At 41.4% G+C, this 20,339-nt stretch overlaps 1 protein-coding gene across 1 annotated transcript in view; it reads right to left on the minus strand.

Moving 5' to 3' along the window:
• PRKG2 (protein kinase cGMP-dependent 2) overlaps positions 1-20,339 on the minus strand; it is a 124,492-nt gene that overhangs the window by 23,145 nt on the left and 81,008 nt on the right. Inside the window, exons 10-15 of the mRNA XM_040325109.1 lie at positions 18,661-18,759; positions 13,759-13,909; positions 11,833-11,969; positions 10,655-10,744; positions 8,430-8,571; positions 4,770-4,933 (exon numbers count right to left, since the gene is read on the minus strand). Of these exons, the coding sequence (XP_040181043.1) occupies positions 4,770-4,933; positions 8,430-8,571; positions 10,655-10,744; positions 11,833-11,969; positions 13,759-13,909; positions 18,661-18,759 (783 nt within the window). The remainder of the gene's footprint in view (positions 1-4,769; positions 4,934-8,429; positions 8,572-10,654; positions 10,745-11,832; positions 11,970-13,758; positions 13,910-18,660; positions 18,760-20,339) is intronic.

Consider the following 20,339-nt stretch of genomic DNA (forward strand, 5'->3'; position numbering starts at 1 on the left):
AGGAATGTAAACATCCCTTGTAATAGGAATGTGTGTGACAGGTCCTCTTTATGGAGAGATGCGGGGTCAATAAGACCGCACATCTCTCCTCCAGGCTGGAAAGCATGAAATCGGTGAAATTTTTTTTACCGATCTCATGCTTGCTGTTGCTTAGCAGACGCAATTGCAGCTTTGTTTACTTACGGGGACCCGGGCGTGACGTCATCACATCGCGCCCGGGTCCTCCGACGGTCATAGAGATGACTGGTGACCATCTGGTCACCAGTCATCTCTATGCTTCCTGCCAGCGCCGGACAATTCATTCTCCGGGCCCCCGATGGCACGGGAGAGCCCGGAGAAGCACCGGATGGCAGCGGGAGGGGGGGATGTCCCCTCCCGCCGCCTGTAAGAACGATCTAGTGGCGGAATCGCCGCTATGATCGTTCTTACGTTGTGCAGAATCGCCGGCAGAATAGAACGATATCTGAATGATGCCTCTAGCTGCAGGCATCATTCAGATATCCCCCCACAAAGCCCAGGACGTCACATGACGTCCACCCGGATCGAGGAGGGGTTCCTGCCGCCGTCATTTCACAATGACGCTGTAGGGAAGTGGTTAACATGGCACCTCATGGGAAAGAACTCTCCAAGAATCTGAAAAAATAATAATTGTTGCTCTACATAAAGATGGCCTAGGCTATAAGAAGTTTGCCAAGACCCTGAAACTGAGCTGCAGCACGGTGGCTAAGACCATACAACAGTTTAACAGGACAGGTTCCACTCAGAACAGGCCTCGCCATGGTTGACCAAAGAAGTTGAGTGCACATGCTCAGCGTCATATCCAGAGGTTGTCTTTGGGAAATAGACGTATGTAACAGCAATGGAGAAACGGGAGTGAATCACAACTGTGGATACAAGGACCTCAATGCACTTCTGTATGCGACAACTCAGTATTAGCCTTAGGCGTCACTCCTAGCAACAGGAGTTTGGGGGGTCTCTACATCATCTTACTGTCACATATAGAAGGGCGTTGATTTACTAAGGATGGAAGCATTACAACATGCGACCAGACCTTAGCGATTAAAATATATATTTTAGTTTCAAGGACTATATTCCAATACACCACTACATGCGCGTGATTACAGTAAGGAACCCCAGGAGTTTGGAGGTTCTCTACATGATATCACCTGCATCATGCAGGGATGTATTAGGTTACTAAGGGAGATGCGACGAAAAAAGCATCAACCCTTAGCCAAGAAAAGTTTTAAGGAGAACAAGTTCGAACTATTAGGCCGAGGCATAAGACATTTGTACTTATGCCAAGCTCGTATTACTTGAGAGTTGTAGTAACAACTGGGTACTTGTATACTGCACGTACTACAGTAACGTAATAGCAGCTGCGTATACGTAATAAAGTAGTTTAGGTAATTACAGTAGCATACTTGAAGTAATTCCTATTGAGACATTAGTATTGCCTGAGAGAGACAGTATAGCTCAGGTATGTAGTATGCATAGATGAGAAAATTATAGCTGTATATATTAGATAGACATAGCAATGGCATCTTGTAGGTTTCTGAGCCTTTAAGTTAGTATTTAGGATTTAGCATAGTAGTATCTCCCATATAACATGTTGATAAGCAGACGGCATATGAAGTAACATTATGGTAGCAGTTGAAACACTCATAGTAGATCTTCTATAGCAGTAGAAATGTAACAAGGTTACTTATCCGTTTGTAGCTTCTACAGATTGGAGACAAAGTTCTCATGAAGGAGGATGGTTGCCAAATGCCCTGTAGTTGGTTTGCAGAGAGCTGTATTGCAGAGAAGACATCAGCAGCAAAGGAGTAGTGGTTTTCAGAAACGGCGTTGCAGCATAGGGAGCTCAAGAAGGGGCTGGTGTAACAGGGCCTCCATGTTGACAAGCTGTTGCACTTATAAGACGCACTTCCGCATTCCAGGCTGGACCGCATCACGGCGCCGGGCGATGACGTCATTGCACGAGCACCGTATGCATTCCACCATGGAACACATTACGGCGCTGAAGCTCCCCGACAGCCAGAGGAAGAGTAGCGCAGCGGCGCTTGTTACAGCGTATGAGTGCTGCCAGCATTGCTGCAGAGGTTGAAGGAGTTGGGGGTCAGCCTGTCAGTGCTCAGACCATACACCTCACACTGAATCAAATTGGTCTGCATGACTGTCATCCCCGAAGGAAGCCTTCTAAAGATGATGTACAAGAAAGCCTGCAAACAGTTTGCTGAAGACAAACACACTAAGGACATGGATTACTGGAACCATATCCTGTGGTCTGACAAAGATAAATTAGGTTCAGATGGTGTCAAGCTTGTGTGGCAGCAACCAGGTAAGGAGTACGAAGAAATGTGTGTCTTGCCTACAGTTAAGCATGGTGGTGGGAGTGTCATGGTCTGGGGATGCATGAGTGCTGCCGACACTGGGGAGCTACAGTTCATTGAGGGAACCATGAATGCCAACATGTACTGTGAAATACTGAAGCAGAGCATGATCTCCTCCCTTTGGAGACTGGGCCGCAGGCCGCAATTTATGGTTTATTAGTGCTGCACTTCCTGCTTGATTTGATTGTTTGTTGGGTGGTCACCTATTTAGTGCAAGACATTCTTTGTTTCAGGTTTTAGCGCTCACTGTTTTCTTTTTATGGTTTCTCCATTGCAAACCAATCTTAAAAAACACTAAATGTCTGTTAATAGAAAAGGTGTGTCCTTTGTGGCATAACCAACATATAGGCTGGTATCCTCACAAAAAAAGGAGGGCCAGCCCCAGAGGGGAAAGTTTTAACTGATCTGCTTACACAAGTTCAATGTAAGAAAAAAGCCTTTCTCTCATCCTTTTACTCACTTTTTCCTTCTCACTTTTCTTGAAAAACACAGTTTTAGGTAAACTGGTGGTCAAGCAATTGTTCCAGTTTATCCTTGCTTGTCCTCACTTTCCTTGAAAAACACTCTCTAGGGTAAATTGGGGGCAAAGCACACTCACATCTATGTTTATTGCCTTTCAGGGACTCATCTGGGGAGAGATGGAGCAGAGCTTCTTCACTTAGCAATATGAATGTTGACTTAATAAATCAAGTAAAATTGTGTCCATTAATTTAAACATGGGCAAGTAAGATTTTATTTAATTCCCCTGGCACATGATTGCATATTTAATGTGAACTTAGCTTCACCATATTTATATTTATAAGTATTCAATTTGACAAATGAACATGCTTTACTTCTTCAGTTAATAAACCCCATTATAATTATTGGGAAATTCCCATGCCATATTTCCCACACTCTGATCCCATATTTCATTAATTAATTAATTTTGATAAAAGTTTGGAATGTTCAGACTGTGGTCTGGTAATGTTTAATGCATAGTCACAGACTGCAGCATATGTACTTTACACCAATTTACAAAATAAACTTTTCGGCAATAATAGGAGGCAGTTGTGTAGTCACAATTAAACATGAAAGCAGATGTCACATCATTAACAAGCTATTGAAGAGCACATAAAAGGTTATTGAAGATTATTAGGTCTTCTAGGTCTTTTATTATTATTATGTCTTTTTTTTCCCCAAGGAAAAAACTTCCCTTTGATACACTAGTGACACCCACAGGCTTTTTACCATAATTAAAAGGTTCAATTCAAAAAGATTTTCACAAGGAGAATTGTCTTTTTTTTAGCCATGTGACTGTAATTTTCAAATCTCATTGGACTGGTGAGTTGGCCCACTCTTTTCAGCTATAACAGCTTCAACTCTTCTGGGAAGACTGTCCACAAGGTTTAGGAGTGTGTCTATGGGAATGTTTGACCATTCTTTCAGAAGGGAATTTCAGAGGTCAGGTACTGATGTTGGACAAGAAGGATTGGCTCACAGTCTCCGCAAAGGTGTTCAATCGGGTTGAAGTCAGCCAGGCCAGTCAGCCAGGCCAGTCAAGTTCCTCCACACTAAACTCACTTTTTGGTAAATGGGTAGGAATACAATGTATCCCATACTCATTCACATGGGGGGCCGGGATCTAGGGGGCCCTTTGTTAAGGGGGGTTCCAGATTCCGATAAGCCAAAGCCCAGGGTTGTGGGGAAGAGACCCTTTTTCCCATCACCATGGGGACAAGGTGCTTTGGGGCAGGGGTGCAGAGCAACACTAGTCCTAACTAACGGTCACTTGAATACATCTGTAAAAACAGAGGGAGCATACATTTCACTACGTTCTCTGTATACAGATTGTCATCTCTCCCTATCCTGTCCATAAAAGTTACAACATACACTGGCAATATGCCTACTGCAAACCCCCATTTTTTGTAAGGGGGCTGATTTATCAAATTCCCCCCCAGTATTTGTCTTTCTAAGCCTGCTGACCATGGGTCATCAATTCTATGCAGTGCATTATGGGTTTAAAAAGATTCTACGTGGCAAAATCTCACATACGTTTGGAAGTGAATGCAATCCAGAACAATTAGATTTGCCACAAAACCACAATTGTCTCAATGTCTCTATTCTATGCAAAATTTTACTTCTTTAAAATTCGACTTTAAACTGGTTGGTTTCTTTTATTTTGCCATCCTTTAATAATTTGGCCCCATACGTTTTCACTGGTGCCACTTACATTTTCCCCAAATGCCTTGTACAGATTTTTTCTCCAATAAATTATGATAAATTGTTGTCACCATTATGAGATAGAAAACTAAAATGAAGTCCAATGTTACACATGAATACACAGTAGCAAATACATATTAATTTACAAAACAGAATAATATTTATTATAATACCACTTACCTTCCTGTGAGTAGTTCATATAATAATATGCCAAGTGACCAAAAATCAACACTGAAGCTGTGGCCTCTATTTAAAATGACTTCTGGAGCAACATATTCTGGTGTCCCACAGAACGTCCATGTTTTTTGGCCAGAAAAGAGCTTCTTAGCGAATCCAAAATCAACCTAAGGCGTGAAATATATACAGAAAGTGTTCTGAATTAGCCTTTCTTGTCTTTTATCAGGAATTCCTGTAAGCCATCTGGCATACTGAGGATAAAAACTAGATTAGTGCTCTGTGTGAGATTTCAAAGGGTAGCTGCATGATGTCCACATACTATCTTAACAAATTCTGCTGTTCTCTAAGCATAATTCCAGTTACAGTGCAGGCCACTTGCTGTGCTACATTGTTACTTACATGTGTCATCTTTAAACAATGCTTCTTTCTTTAAAAATGTATTTGCATTCAAGAGGGTCAGTATATAGCATTTCCCCTTTCTTCAATGCTTGCAGAAGAAATGCATAAAGTATGCAGGTACTGCACTACTAATTGTGGTGAGATGGAAGAAGGTTAGAGAGGTCAAAGTGGACCAAGCAATAAAAACATAACCCCTGTCGATTAACTTCCATAAAAAAATTGGAAGAAAATAATAAAGATGGCATTTTGTGTGGCATTGATGTCACACAGAAATCCTGTGGGATCCTGAAAAAAATAAACGAAGGAGGTTATTTACTAAAACTGGAGCGTGCAACATCTGGTGCAACTCTGCATAGAAACCAATCAGCTTTCAGTTTTTTTTGCCAGGGCTTAATTGAACAAGCTGAAGTTAGAAACTGATTAACTACCATGTACAGCTGCACCAGATTCTGATTGTGTGGGAGGAGCTACAATTCCCCTCAGAGCTGTGTGGGAGGAGCTATAATTCCTGTCAGCATTGCCAGGAAACCAATGTTTATGCAGGCTCTAAGCACAGACCAGAGTTTTTTGCCTCTCCTAAATACTTGTCATTCTTCAAATAGTCGTATTTTAAAAACTACAAATCGTACAGCGAAGAGCTTAATATTGTGAGAACCACAAGACCCAGACCTACATTTTAGATGTATAGTATGTCTCTGACATATTACAATTGAAGGCACAGTCGCAGTTTAGATATTGCCCTTTAAATTTTAGGTGTCTAGACTGTAATTTCAATGAATGTCTATGGATGGCTGAGTTGCAAACAAATTGTCATATTGTGAAAACGGTCAGGACTATGGCTTAGGCATGGACATGAGGGAGTGGTGGCAGTTTAGAAATCATGTCCTTATTTTTCAGTTTTTGTCAGCTCACACTCTAGTTTTATTCATTCCTATGGGACAAATTTTGCAGCAAAAACAACAATATTTCGTGAACGATTCCATTCCACAAAGTAATAGCCCACCAATCGGGAACAATCCGCACGTTTCGGTATATTACTTGTCTATGTAGTCTAAAAACTGTGGGAGGAGCTAGGGTGGTAAATTTGGCTATAATAATAATAATAATAATATATATGTGAGATAACAATAAGTGTAGGGTCCAATATAACTCAGCTGGCAGTGTGGCTCACTGGTCTGAAGTCACTGTAGAAGGTGCTGATGAAGGCCTGGGTTCACATCCCGCTGCTGCCAGCTTTTTTTTTTACTTTGTTTTTTAAGAGGAACTGCAGTCTGCTCACATAATTAGTGGGAATGCTTCAGCAATATCATTTTTGGAAAAAAAAAAAAATTTGAAAAAAAAATAATAATAAACAAATTATAATTTTTGGATTTTTTTGGTGGGGGAGGAGTTAGGCATTGGTTTCCTGGCATTGCCAGGAAACCAATGTTTATGCAGGCTCTAAGCATTAATTCTTTCATTGGTTTCCTGGCTTCGGTTTTTGTAAATCTCCTCCTGTGTATCTGTCAGGGAAGGCTTGCCCATAGAACAAAGACATTTTCCAGGCGCATATGTATGTGCATGCGCAGGTCGGCACCAGGCTGGGCAGATGTGCACAACCAGGCGTGTGCCTTGGTCTACAGCTTCTGTGTGCTATGTTCCTGACACCCGTGTTTTGACCTCTAATCCTGACCCGGCTTGCTCACAACCATGCTTGTCTGCTACCTGCCCTGACCTCAGCTTGTCCTAGGATTCTGCTTCTGCCTCCTGTTCTTGTCTGATCTACTTACCTGCTGACACTGGCTTGTCATCCCGACTATCCAGCTGCCTGATGTTTATGCCTGACTCTTACCGACCTGGCTTGCCTGACCCTGCATCCTGCTCATCCAGCCTACTACAGCTGTTCAGTCCAACAAGCTTACATCTGGCTCCATCTTCCTGCTGTACATCCACAGTCTGCACCAGCCAAGCTCCATGCCATATCATCTGCCACCAGCCTGTTCTGCTGCAACATCCACCTGCTGACTGCTGCTACCAATGCAGAGTACTGCACTGATCTCAGGCATTCATACCCCGCCGTGTTCCCGTGGCTGTTGTCTCACTACCAGTAGTCCCCGAAGCCGGGGCTTCTTCTTCACCTTAGGCTTACTTACCATGTTTGTGACAGTATCCAAAGTCTTGCAAGAATGTGCTGCTATACATTCACATGGGCATCAGTAGTATTACTCAGCCTTTCCTGGGATGCAAAGCTCATGAGATCATGTAGGAGTGTTTTCTTGCTACCTTTAGTATCCTCAACTTTCCCAAGATTCCAACAAATTTTATTAAAATTTGTTCCTGTTTAACTCTTTATTAACCCCTTTTAATAAGTAATATTAAATCACCATTTTTGCTACTGCCATGACCACTGCCCGAGGTTTCCTGTTCCAGGTTAACTCCTTTCTCCTGCAGCATTCTATAGATCCACCCTTGCATGCAGGGACTAAACTTGTTTCTCCTCACATTGTCTGCATCAATTGAAACACACAGCACCATAGACTAGGATAGCAAGACACTCTTCTGCTCCATTCTCTTCCTCCCTCTCTTCTCCAAGCTAATAGACTTACTGCACACTGCGTTGTGCATGATTAACTTTTTGTATGAAAACTGAAAGTTGTTCAGGGGAGCAGCACTAATAGAGCAGAAGTGATTAACATTGACATTTGCAAGTGCTGTACTAATTTCAACAACTAATTTAGTTTACTGTCATTATCTTTCTACTATATTTTGATCATTTTTTTCTATTTCGTTAAACCATTAATATTAAAAAAAAATTGTAATTATTTTGTTTCTTATTTTTTTCTTAGCGTCTAAATAAAAACTTCACAGAATCTAAAAATATCTTTGAAATCTTTGTACCAGAAATGTAAGTGTCATTATATGAACACACAGAGCCAGCTCGGGGGCAAGCACGCATGAGTGTCTCCATTGTCAACGGCTTGCTATGGTGGGCAGCCGGCAGAGGGAAGAGCCAGGAGCTTGGAAGGAGGACCTACAAAGGAGAGGATTGGGGCAGCTCTGTTCAAAGGCATTGCAGGTAAGTATAACATGTGTGTTATTAAAAAAATAAGGGTTTGCAATCGCGTTAGGAAATTACAGTTATTGCCAAATAAACAGGCCCTTACCAGAAATGTAAAAATTGCTTGTATATAAGTGTGAGAGATAAAATTATTAGATAATCTCGCATATCACTTACTATTTAATCTCTACTGAACGCACAATAAAATATGCAGAATGTAAACTTACCAGTTTTACATAGCCTTCTGAGTCTAGAAGTAGATTTTCTGGCTTTAAATCTCGGTACATGACACCTATGCGATGCAGATACTCAAAAGCCTCAGTTACGCATCCAACGCAAAATTTAGCAGTCATCTCATCGAAGCTTCCTCTGGGAACAAAGTCAACATTTATTTTCAAGTGTTTTCAATTTTAATCATCATTTTGACATTACACATGTGCCACATGAAGTGCTTAAACATTTCAATTTCTAGTGCCCACACAGTGATTTTGCCAAATGTAATTTTCAGACAGATCCAAGAAATGATTAATTTACCGTAATCCACAAATTAAATGAAATTACATTTTTAAAAGAACTCTTTGATCTTTTCCAAGTGCTTTGAGACTTCATGTAAAAGTCACTTAAGGCCTCATAAGTATTTTTTGACAACCAGAAGGCGAATGTTTGTGAAATTAGTGTTTTACTATTTCTTTTTGTTGTACTTTGGAGAGTATTACCTGTCTTTATAATAATCAATGTACATGTTCTATAAAACCAGGAATAATATAGTAGCCCATACAGTGGCGGTACGTCCATTAACAGGTTCCCGACCGGGTCACGTCTTTTTACGGGGCAGAATGGCACCCCTGCGCGAAACTCCATACGAGTATGGGGTTCCTTTTAGGAGCCACCAGAGGGCGTGTGCACCCCACCGGAGGCACCCGCGCCCCCGCTGCACAGCAGGCGCTATCACCGCTGGTTACGGGTGATCACGTGCAAGAGAGCTAGCACAAGGATTTGTAAGTGTAAACACACAAATCCCTGTTCTGTCAGGGCAGAGGAGACATCTCATTTGTTTCTACTAAGTAGGAACAACGATATCCCCTAGTCAGTCCTTTCCACATACAGTTAGAACACACTGAGGGAACACACATTTTACCCCTGATCACCCCCTAGTGTTAACCCCTTCCCTGTTAGTAACATTTACACAGTATTTATAGCACTGATTGTTGTATAAATGTTAGTGGTCCCAAAAATAGTGTCAAAAGAGTCCGATCTATCTGTCGCAATGTCACAGTACTGTAGATCACTGCCATTACTAGTAAAAATAATAATAATAATAATAATAATAATGTCATACAATTTGCCTTAAATCTTACTTATAGTTTGTAGATGATATAACTTTTGCGCAAACCAATCAATATATGCTTATTGCATTTTTTTTTACCAAAAATATGTAGAAGAATACATATCGGCCTAAAATGATGAAGAAATTAATTTTTTGGTGCTACGATTGGACGCTTATCGGGAGGAGACACACGGAGGACACAGAAGCCACTGTATGACACGCTGCAAGGTACCACCGCTCGCTGCCATCACTCACATGCATGACCCGCCACAGAGACAGGGTAAGTGCCAGGCAGACAGTGAGCGGGCAGGGGGGTCACAGTGGTTATTTGATGGGCACAGTAGTAGCATTTAATGTGGCACTATTTGATAGGCACATTGGCAGCATTTGATAGGCACAGTGACAGCATTTGATGGGGCACTATTTGATGGACACATTGGCAGCATTTGGTGGGCACAGTGGCAGCATTTGATGGGGCACAGTGGCAGCATTTGATGGGCACAGGGGCAGCATTTGATGGGGCACAGTGGCTGCATTTGATGGGCGCAGTGGCTGTGTTTGATGGGCGCAGTGGCTGTGTTTGATGGCACAGTGGCTGTATTTGATGGGCACAGTAGCTGCATTTGATGGCACAGTGGCTGTGTTTGATGGGCACAGTGGCTGCATTTGATGGGCACAGTGAGGCTGCAATTGATGTTTTTTTTCAGTTTGTTTGCCCCCCCAAAAAATTGGGGCACCAGCCGTCACTGAACCCATAACACCTTCTAGGGTTAATGACTAATATTGATATCACCATAGACTATTGATGATTACTATTAATGATTGTACAGCCATACGTACTGTGTGTAATAAAATGTTTTCTTGGTTTGTTAACATCTGCAAAACGAAATAAAAATGTATAAAAAAAAACTGGAATAAAAGTAGAAAAGAAATTCAGAGTAGATGTAATTTGTCATTTTTTAGTTTACATTTAATTGTTTCTTCACTAAAACCCTGCACGTTTATTCCATGTTTAATCCTTTTCTTTTACTGTATTGCACATACATATAAATAGACAAAAAATTGAAACATAAATACAAGATTTAGAACAGTGTAAAAAATCCTGAATGATACCTAAGTATTTACCTATCTCTTAAGAGACTCCAAAGTTCTCCCCCCAGACAAGCTTCCAGCAGGAGATATACGTATTTTGAATCTTTAAAGGTTCGGTATAATCTGAAAGTATATATTGGCTCATTATTAGCTTGTACTTAAAGTGACTGTAAATCTTGTAAAACAACCCATTCAGTTTAAAAGAGAAATGAAAGGCAAACATTGTTGTATAGATATAAAAAACATTATAAATACCCTTTTTTACCTTTTATTATAACTGATCACATCCCCTCTGTTATAAGCTGCATACGAACTGGGGGAGGGGAAACAGCAGCACACTGAGCTTCCCAGTTAATGGTGTATGTCAGAATAAGTCTGGTCATTGGAAGAGAACTGCTGTGCTCTCCTACTTAGTGTGGTCAGTTTTTCTTATAAAAGTGACATCCTGGGGATGATTTGCTAAAGGCGAAAAGCCTTTTCACTTTGTATGGGAATATTCACTTTGCAGTGGAATTTTCCCTCACCTTGGTAAATAAGGTGAAGCTTTGTTGACTTCCATCATCCAGTCATGTACAAATGTTCCCTTATTTCCTGTCCCAGCAAAATAATGTCATAAGGGCAGGAGGTGACAGGGTCTCTATCTGATGTGAGCAGAGACAGTAACAAAAGTGCATTTATAGGGGTCTTTATTGCTCTCTATGTCTTCCTCTCTTAGTAACATCAGAACACACTCCTTTTTGGTGGGCAGGAATTAATGGAAAGTTTACCCAATGAGGAAACAGGCAGCTGTAAAAACTTGGCAGAGCTTTTTGACTCTGGTTCACTCTATTAAAATAATAATAAAAAAAAAGTTTTACCAAGGGTTGGGCTTTAAGTTGATTTTTAAGGTGCCCTCTTCTCATAAGTAATATGCATGTAAATCATAAATTCTGAACTTTTTTAAGGGCATTGTTTTCATCAGACTGGCTTTCCCTCCATGCATGTAGCTCAAAATACATTCTGAATGCATATGAAGCCATTCTGCACTTCCCCATCTACAAAAATGTGTCTTTTTGTTGAATAATTACTTATTTGATATGATGCTGGCAGCTGTGCATGAAATAAATAAAAATACAGTATAGCCTATTAAAAACGCTGTATAAAAACATATTTACGGTAACTATAATATTGTTAGGAAGCATGCAATGATCAATGATCACACAAACACGTACTTTACTATAAATGGTGAATTAGCTTCTTCTAGTATATTCTTTTCAGAGTGGATATGTTCTTGTTGTCTGTTATCCACAATATGCTTCTTCTTAATGCATTTCATAGCAAATGCTAAGTTCTCATTTTTCACTTTTACCTACAAATGCGAGAATCAACCAGTATTTTATTTTTATTTTGTTTTTATTATCATGTTATAATTCATCACTTATCCTAGTCTCTATATTGGAAAATTCAAAAGTTAATAATCTATGAGTAAGCAAAATTACATATTGCATATTTTGCCCTTCTTAAAATGCTAGTTACCTGGTGTCACATTGATCCCCTGGCTTCAGTACTTCCTAAACCAGATTAGGAGTTATGACTTTAGAAGTCAAAGGGAACCTCTGTATGTGCAGGAACATTATGAATAGGCTTCTAATGCCCTAAGGCACAAGTGTCGAACACAAGGCCCACGGGACGAATCCGGGTGCCCCCCCTTTTCCTTCCTGCAGCTGCAGAATCACCCTTGCCTCTACCCCCATCGAAACAGTCTTTAGCAGAGAGGAGGACAAAATCATTCCATGCAGCCGCAGAGAGGCTCATATTTGCCCCCCCCCCCCCACCTCAGCAGTTGGCAGCACAGGGAAGGACAGAACTCCTCATATAGATCCCTCGACTATCTATGCAGCCACAACATTAAGTTCTCTCAGGCGTGCCTCCCCAGTTCTCCTGACTGTGCTCACTCACCAGCCCTCCTGGCTGCGACCAGTTGTCCTCCCTGGAGACTTTTAGAAGTGTTCTCTCCCGCTGTCCTCTACTTGCTCTCCCATGTGCCTCTCCTTCCAGCATCTCTTTACTCCTCATGGATGCGCCTGAGCCCCAGCCCCCCCCCCCCCAACTGGGGAGCTCCATGTGGGCCCAAACAGCCTCTACACTCTCTTACTCCAGCTCTTCCACCCGACAACTCCTCCCCAGCTGAGCTTATCCCAGGTATTTAAGGAGGCCTGCCCCCTGCCATTCCAAGTTGGGGATTAGTCAAGGCTCCTAGGACACCCCAGTGATGCTACATGTGAGTCACCCAGCCCTGCCCTGAGCCACTCCCAGCCCTGCCCTGAGCCACTCCCAGCCCTGAATGAAAACAAACAGGCCTACATTTTCCTACACTTCAAGAAAAATAATCACTCTAGCACCTACCTAACTAGAGGGTGTTACACATTTATATAGCCTTACAGATACATCTGGCCATTTGAGGATGACCATAATGCTGATGCGCCCCACAATGAAATTGAGTTTGACACCCTTGCCCCGAGGTGTACACAGGGTGATTACATCATTGCTGTACTGGTCCAGCATGTGTGATATAGTACTTTCCTGAAAATTTATGTTACTAATGCTTCTTTACATTTTTACTTTTGTTTTTTTAATTGAAGTTTGGAAGGGGTTTTGCCGAAAATGAAATGTGACATTAAAATTATCTAAGTGCTCTTAAAAGGCAGTGAAATGAAAACACACATACACTGTATATATAGACTCATTATACAAAGCTAAAATACCAGGATAAGGTCCCTATTTTATAAAAAAAGTACCAGTTATTTTCAGTCCAGTAATATTTGAAAATTACAATCACATGGCTGAAAATAAAAAACCTTGTGTAAAACTTTGTCAATCGAGCCTATAATTGGATGTAAACATGATCACAGAATTAGGAAACAACAAAATCAACACCATAATCCCCAACAATCTCAGTTATAAAGAATGTCTTATTGGTTTAGATGGAATACTTGAACACGGAAACCACTGAACTGGACATTTTTCAGAAGAAGCATTAATACAAATGTTAAATGCAGTAGTAGAAGAACAGGGCACATCTCTATGTATATCTATGTTTTATATTTGTTGTGTTGTATTACCAATAATATAAAAATTTTAAGAACAAAATCTCTTACAAGTTCCACTCGTCCGAACCCACCAACACCCAGTGTGGTGATAACCTCTAGGTCATTAAATGGTGATGAAGAGCAAAGTCTAAAAGCTCTTTCTTTCATCTGTATTGTTTCCAGTGACAATACTCTCTCAAGTTGTCCTTCTGTGGACTTCCTAAAGAAATAAAGAAAAGGTTTTGTACATAAGATAAAATTACAACTTAACAGAGTATAAACATTAAAATTTTCAGCCTTACTATTTTTGGGTACAGTACATGTGTAGGAGAGTCATCATTTGAACCTATGCTTCAGGCAAATACATTACTCCAAAGGCTACTTCTTCTTGGAGAAATGTTATCCATAGTTTAACGTGTGTATGTCTAAAAAATATCACCCTTAGCTGTAGTTTAAGGTGTGTGTATATATTTTGAGAAATTTCAACTATACCACGTCCGAAGCAGGCTTACAATTTTATTCTATTTAGTTAGCCACTAAAAGTAAACACTTCATAATAGAAAATCAATTTTAAAAATCCACCTCATAAACCGCACAGTAGGTGTGCATATCCAAGGACTCAAATGCAGAGATATCATAAATACAGTTTACAAAAGCTAAATGTTGGATAGTTTACTTTTTAAATATAATGTCACTGGAAACAGCTAAACTCAATAATTGGAGGGATGTCAGCCTACTTTTTTGCCATTCAGGTAGATGTGGTTGTTGGGTGGCTACATATTTTTGGTCACAGCATGTTAGATACCACTGTTAAAGGAGTTGTAAAGGAAAACATTTTTTTGCCTAAAATTAATGTCTGCATGGTAGACAGACAGAATAGTGTAATGATTCTGTTAAAAAACGAGTAAATACCTATTAAATTCCTTCATCTATATCACCTCGGGCGTTCTAGTTTCTGTTCTCTCATTCACTTCCTGGTTTGCGGCGCTCGTTCATGTAAGAACTACATTTCCCAGTATGCATTGCGGCACGCCCAGTAATTCACACCTCCTTGAAGTCTCTAACACGTAGAGAGCGTCCTGCCTCACAGATGTAGTTCCCAGGAGGGGGCAAGCATGTTACTGACCACCGCAGTAAAGCCTCCCTTCATGGTGGTGAGTAACAATCAGACAAGCAGGAAGTGAACAGAACAGAGAAGAAATAGAGCAAATTCTAAGCAAAAACGAACAATGAGGAAGTGAAAAGAGGAACGTCTGCAGGTAAAGGATGCTTATTATGAAAAAAATGTTTTTTTTCCTTTACAACCCCTTTACAACCCCTTTAAACCTTTCATTACTGACCTGCATGGTTGCATACTTTTATTGAATAAACCTTGTGGACACAAGCTTTAACTGCATCATATAGAATCTAAAAACAAGTTTATTCAATAAAAGTATGCAACCATGCAGTTCAGTAATGAAAGGGTTAACAGTGGTATCTAACACACTGTGACCAAAAATATGTAGACACCAACAGCCACTTCTACCTGAATGGCAAAAAAGTATGCTGACATCCCTCCAAGTTATTGAGTTTAGCTGTTTCTAGTGAAGGGTGCTGTTAATACTACAGCATACAAAGTTATCTTAGACAATTGTACACATTGAACTTTTTTGCCAATAGTTTGGAGAAGGTCCTTTTGTGTCCCAGTGTGATTGTGTCTTTGTACACAAAGCCAATTGTATAAAACATTGTTTTGGTATGAGTTTTGTGTAGAGGAACCTTACTGGTTTTCACGGAGCCCTGACCTCAACCCTAATGACCAACTTTGGGATGAATTAATAACAACAGTTATGAGACAAATTTTCTCGAATGCTCCTCTGGCTGGATGGGCACAAATTCCCACGGACACAAAATCTTGTGGAAAGCCTGCCCAGAAAAATTAAGGCTGCTATACAGAGACTTAAAAAAGTATTCATACTTTTTGAAATAATACACATTTTGACATGGTCCAAGCAAAAATGTAAATGTATTTTATTGTGATTTTATATGACAGATCAACACAAAGTGGCACATAATTGTGAAGTGAAAGGAAAATGATAAATGGGTTTCCAATGTGTGAAAAGTGTGGTGTGCATTTGTATTCAGCCCTCTTTACTCTGATACTCTAAAATCTAATCTACTAAAATCGATTGGAACCAATTTCCTTCAGAAGTCACCTAATTAATAAATAGAGCCCACATGTGTGTAATTTAATCTCAGTATAAATACAGCTGTTCTGTTAAGCCCTCAGAGATTTGTTAGAGAACCTTAGTGAACAAATAGCATCATGAAGACCAAGGAACACACCAGACAGGTCAGGGATAAAGTTGTGGAGCAGTTTAAAGAAGGGTTAGGCTATAAAAAAAAAAATACCAAGCTTTGAACATCTCATGGAGCACTGTTCAAGCCATCATCTGAAAAGGAAAGAGCATGGCACAACTGCAAACCTACCAAGACATGGCCGTCTACCAAAACTGAAAGGCGGGCAAGGAGAGCATTAATCAGAGAAGCAGCCAAGGCCCATGGTAACTCTGGAGGAGCTACAGAGATTCACAGCTCAGGTGAGACAACAATTAGTTGTACACTCCACAAATCTGGTCTTTATGGAAGAGTGACAAGAAGAAAGCCATTGTTAAAAGAAAGCCACAAGAAGTCCCATTTGTACTTTGCTAGTAGCCATGTGGGAGACACAGCAAACATGGGGAAACAGGTGCTCTGGTCAGATGACACCAAAATGTTACTTTTTGTCCTAAAAGTAAAACACTATGTGTGGCGGAAAACTAACACTGCACATCACGGTGAATACACCTTCCCACTGTGAAACATAATGATGGCAGCATCATGTTGTGGGGATGCTTTTGTTAAGCAAGGACAGGGAAGCTGGTCAGAGTTGATTGGGAAGATGGATGGAGCCAAATACAGAGCAATCTTAGAAGAAAACCTGTTAGAGTCTGCAAAAGACTTGAGACTGGGGCTGTCAGGGACCTGCCAATAGGCTCCGGCGTGCACGCATGCGCACACATACTAATGGTCAGAATCAAAACCAGTCACCTATTCATGTGCGCAGGCGCGCCTCACATGCACACGGATATGTGCCAAATGCGCGCATCTGCCCGCCAAATGTGCGCGCGCGTATGCGCGAGCATGTGCCTACTACACGCGCACGTGCACGATGGCGGGAACGCGCACGTGCTCGTTGATGCGCGATTGGCGCCACTCAGCCTTTAAAAAGCTAGCAGCTGCAGTGACACTTTGCTGTCTGATCTGCAGCGTTGTATCAGTGAAATCTGTGACCTGTTGTAACCTGTTACCTCAAACCGACCCGGCTCCGTCTGACCATCCGACCCTCTCCACTCCGACCCCTGGCTTGCTCTGACTCCGCTCTGCTCTCCTGCCCACCGTTACCAGACCCTGTGCCTGAATCTGACTATGCTTGCTTAACCCACCTGATTATCTGCTTACCCGGTTTGCTTCACCAGCTTCTGCTATCCAGTGCCTGTCCCAGCTCCAGAGACGCTGTCTCCTGCAACCACCGTCCCGAAGGACCACCAACCGTGCCAAGCTGCTATCATCACCAGGCACTCCTACCTCGCCGTGCTCCAGAACTTGCTGTCCCAACTCCAGCAGCTCCAGAGCCGGGGCTGTAAGAGAGGCCTCCTCCTGCACACTAGGCTCTGGCTACAAGGTACATTCCAGTACATAACAGGGGCAGAGGTTCACCTTCCAGCAGGACAACGACCCAAACATACAGCCAGAGCTACAATGGAATGGTTTAGTTCAAAGCATATTCATGTGTTAGAATGGCTCAATCAATGTCCAGACCTATATCCAATTTAGAATCTGTGGTGAGACTTGAAAATTGCTGTTCCATCTAATCTGACAGAGCTTGAGCTATTTTGCAAAGAAGAATGGCCAAAAATTTCACTCTCTAGATGTGCAAAGCTGGTAGAGACATCCCCAAAAAGACTTGCAGCTGTAATTGTGGGGAAAGGTGGTTCTACAAAGTATTGACTCAAGCGCTCGGCGTTTCTCGGCAAAAACCAGCAAGAAACTTGCTGTTTTTTTTATTTTTTTCAGAGGAAACCGGTCGTGTGTACACTTTTCGACGAGAAAACTGTCGAGGATCTCGTTGAGCCAAAAAGAGAGCATGTCTTCTTTTTCCTCAACGGGAATGGGGAAATTTGGCTCGCTGAGATCCTCGACAGCCTAACAAGGATCTCGACGAGCAAAACGATGTGTTTCGCCCGTCGAGTTTCTCGGTCATGTGTACGAGGCTTAAGGGGGGCTGAATACAAATGCACGCCACACTTTTCACATATTTATTTGTAAAAAAAAATTGAAAATCATTTATAATTTTCCTTCCACTTCACAATGATGTGCCACTTTGTGTTGGTCTATCACATAAAATCCCAATAAAATACATTTAGGTTGGAACATGACAAAATATAGAAAATTTCAAGGGGTTTGAATACTTTTCAAAGCACTGTATATCGGTGTTCCAAACAGGTGGGGAATTGAACTTTTGGCCATATATTTAAAGTCATCTATACAGGTTCTCATACACAAGCTGTTGACTGTTTTCAAGAGTTAGATTCTAAAAGTTACAGTTACATAATTGTGATATTACTTACTGTACATTTTACATCATAACTGATATTTAAAGTTCTTTAACAAAAAAAAATCTGCACCAAATAGTAGATAAGTATATATAGGCAAATGAAGGAAAAAATATACAAGGAATGGTATATTGGAAGGTAAATTATTCAATAAGCTTATCAATCTAATAAATAACCTTCATTTCACACTAATGCTACATAGACATGAGAAATCCATGTATCCTAAAAGTCACCTATGTACATTTGTGTTTCTTACAAAACAACCAACATGACACATTTTGCATGCGATTTTTTGTGTATGTCATGCATGTAAAGAAAATTATTGTTAAAGGCTTACTTGGCATGTCTTCTTTCATCATCAAGAGTCAGGTTGGCCACATAGCCCTCAAGGTACTTTTGCAGTTCAGCATATGTTCCCACTATCTGATTGAATGTGCTAAATAAAGTAAGGCAGTTTTATAATATTATGACCAAAACATACGTTTGAATCTTACATTATCGTTGGTGATTCAGTACTAAAATCTTAAAATGAACCTGTGCCTTGCTTATTCATGGCAAAGCAATAGGTTCACTTAACTGCTGACCTCCCCAGCTGTACATACTCCCCTTGTTTGTACTATACACACCTGAATCGAAGAGAGGATGCAAAGTGAATCATCCAAACAAATTACCTGCTCCCCATACCCAGAAGTACAGGGGCAGGTGACCTGCTCCCCTTGCCCAGAAATACCAGGAATTTATTTCACAGAAAAATGGTAGGAAAGTAAAATAAAGATGAGTATCCAAAGCAGGGGCCAGTGGTAGTTAAGTGAATCTGTGGCTATGCCCTGCATAATGAACCTGTACTTTGTCCATGCAGGACAAGGTAACAGCTGTCCGTATCTACTTTTCCCTTGCTATCCCACCCTCGTGGAGCAAAAATAATCTGAACCTCTCCCTGCCCTCATGTGACGGCACTTGGCCAATCAACTGAGCACCAACACTGTAACATGGAGTAATTCACATTTTCTCCACATCCAGCCAGTTAATATCTTTGCTCACAGCAGCTGAATGGAGTAACAAAGGACAGAAGAAAGGTGAGTATATGCTGCTGGGAATGGAGGAACTTTTTCAGCATGGGCAAAGCACATGTTTTCTTTAAAAATAAGCAAAACTGAAGTTTTTATTTTTATACACCTAAAGGAAGCTGAGGTGTAGATTTCGGAATTACATTAGGTACAGTGAGACAGAATCAATGGATTAATAGGTTCGGAAACATGTAGCCAGACCCTGAGGAATTCTGCCAATTCCCACATATCCTTGTTTTTTTCCTGACACCCATCGTTACACTCTACGGCCCGGATTCATAGACAGCGGCGCACATTTATGCCGCCGTAGAGTATCTCCTTTATGCTACGCCGACGCAGCGCAGAGAGGCAAGCATGGAATTCTCAAAGCACTTCCTCCCAAAACTGCGCTGGGTTTCCTAGGTGTAAGCCGGCGTAGGTGGAAGTGGGCGTGAGCCATGCAAATGAGGCTTGACCCCATGCAAATGATGGGCCGAGCGCCAGCCAGATACGTATAACGAACGGCGCATGCGCCGTCCCGTGGACGCATCTCAGTGCGCATGCTCACAATCACTTCGGAACAACTGCCTAAGATACGCTGGATCACTGCCTACGGCGTGAACGTAACCTACGCCTAGTCATATTCACGTCCAATGTAAACTACGTAAATTTGCGGGCTTGTGTTCCCTGGTGCAGCCCTTTTCATGGATGCTGCTGAGTTACACCTCCTTTAAGGGGCATAACTTTACGCTGTACGTACAACTTACACGCACCAGTCGTAGCCTGCATCGGGCACAAGTACGATCGTGAATCGGCGTATCTCCCTCATTTGCATATTTGAATAGAAAATCAATGGGAGCGCCACATGCGTCCAGCGTAAATATGCTCCCACTCTACGCCGGCGTAGGCAAGTTATGTCGGTGGAATGAAGCCTGTTTTTAGGCCTATCTTAGTTTTGTGGGCACGGCGC

The sequence above is a fragment of the Rana temporaria genome, chromosome 1 (assembly GCF_905171775.1).
Source record: "Rana temporaria chromosome 1, aRanTem1.1, whole genome shotgun sequence".
In the NCBI taxonomy this organism is placed as follows: Eukaryota; Metazoa; Chordata; class Amphibia; order Anura; family Ranidae; genus Rana; species Rana temporaria.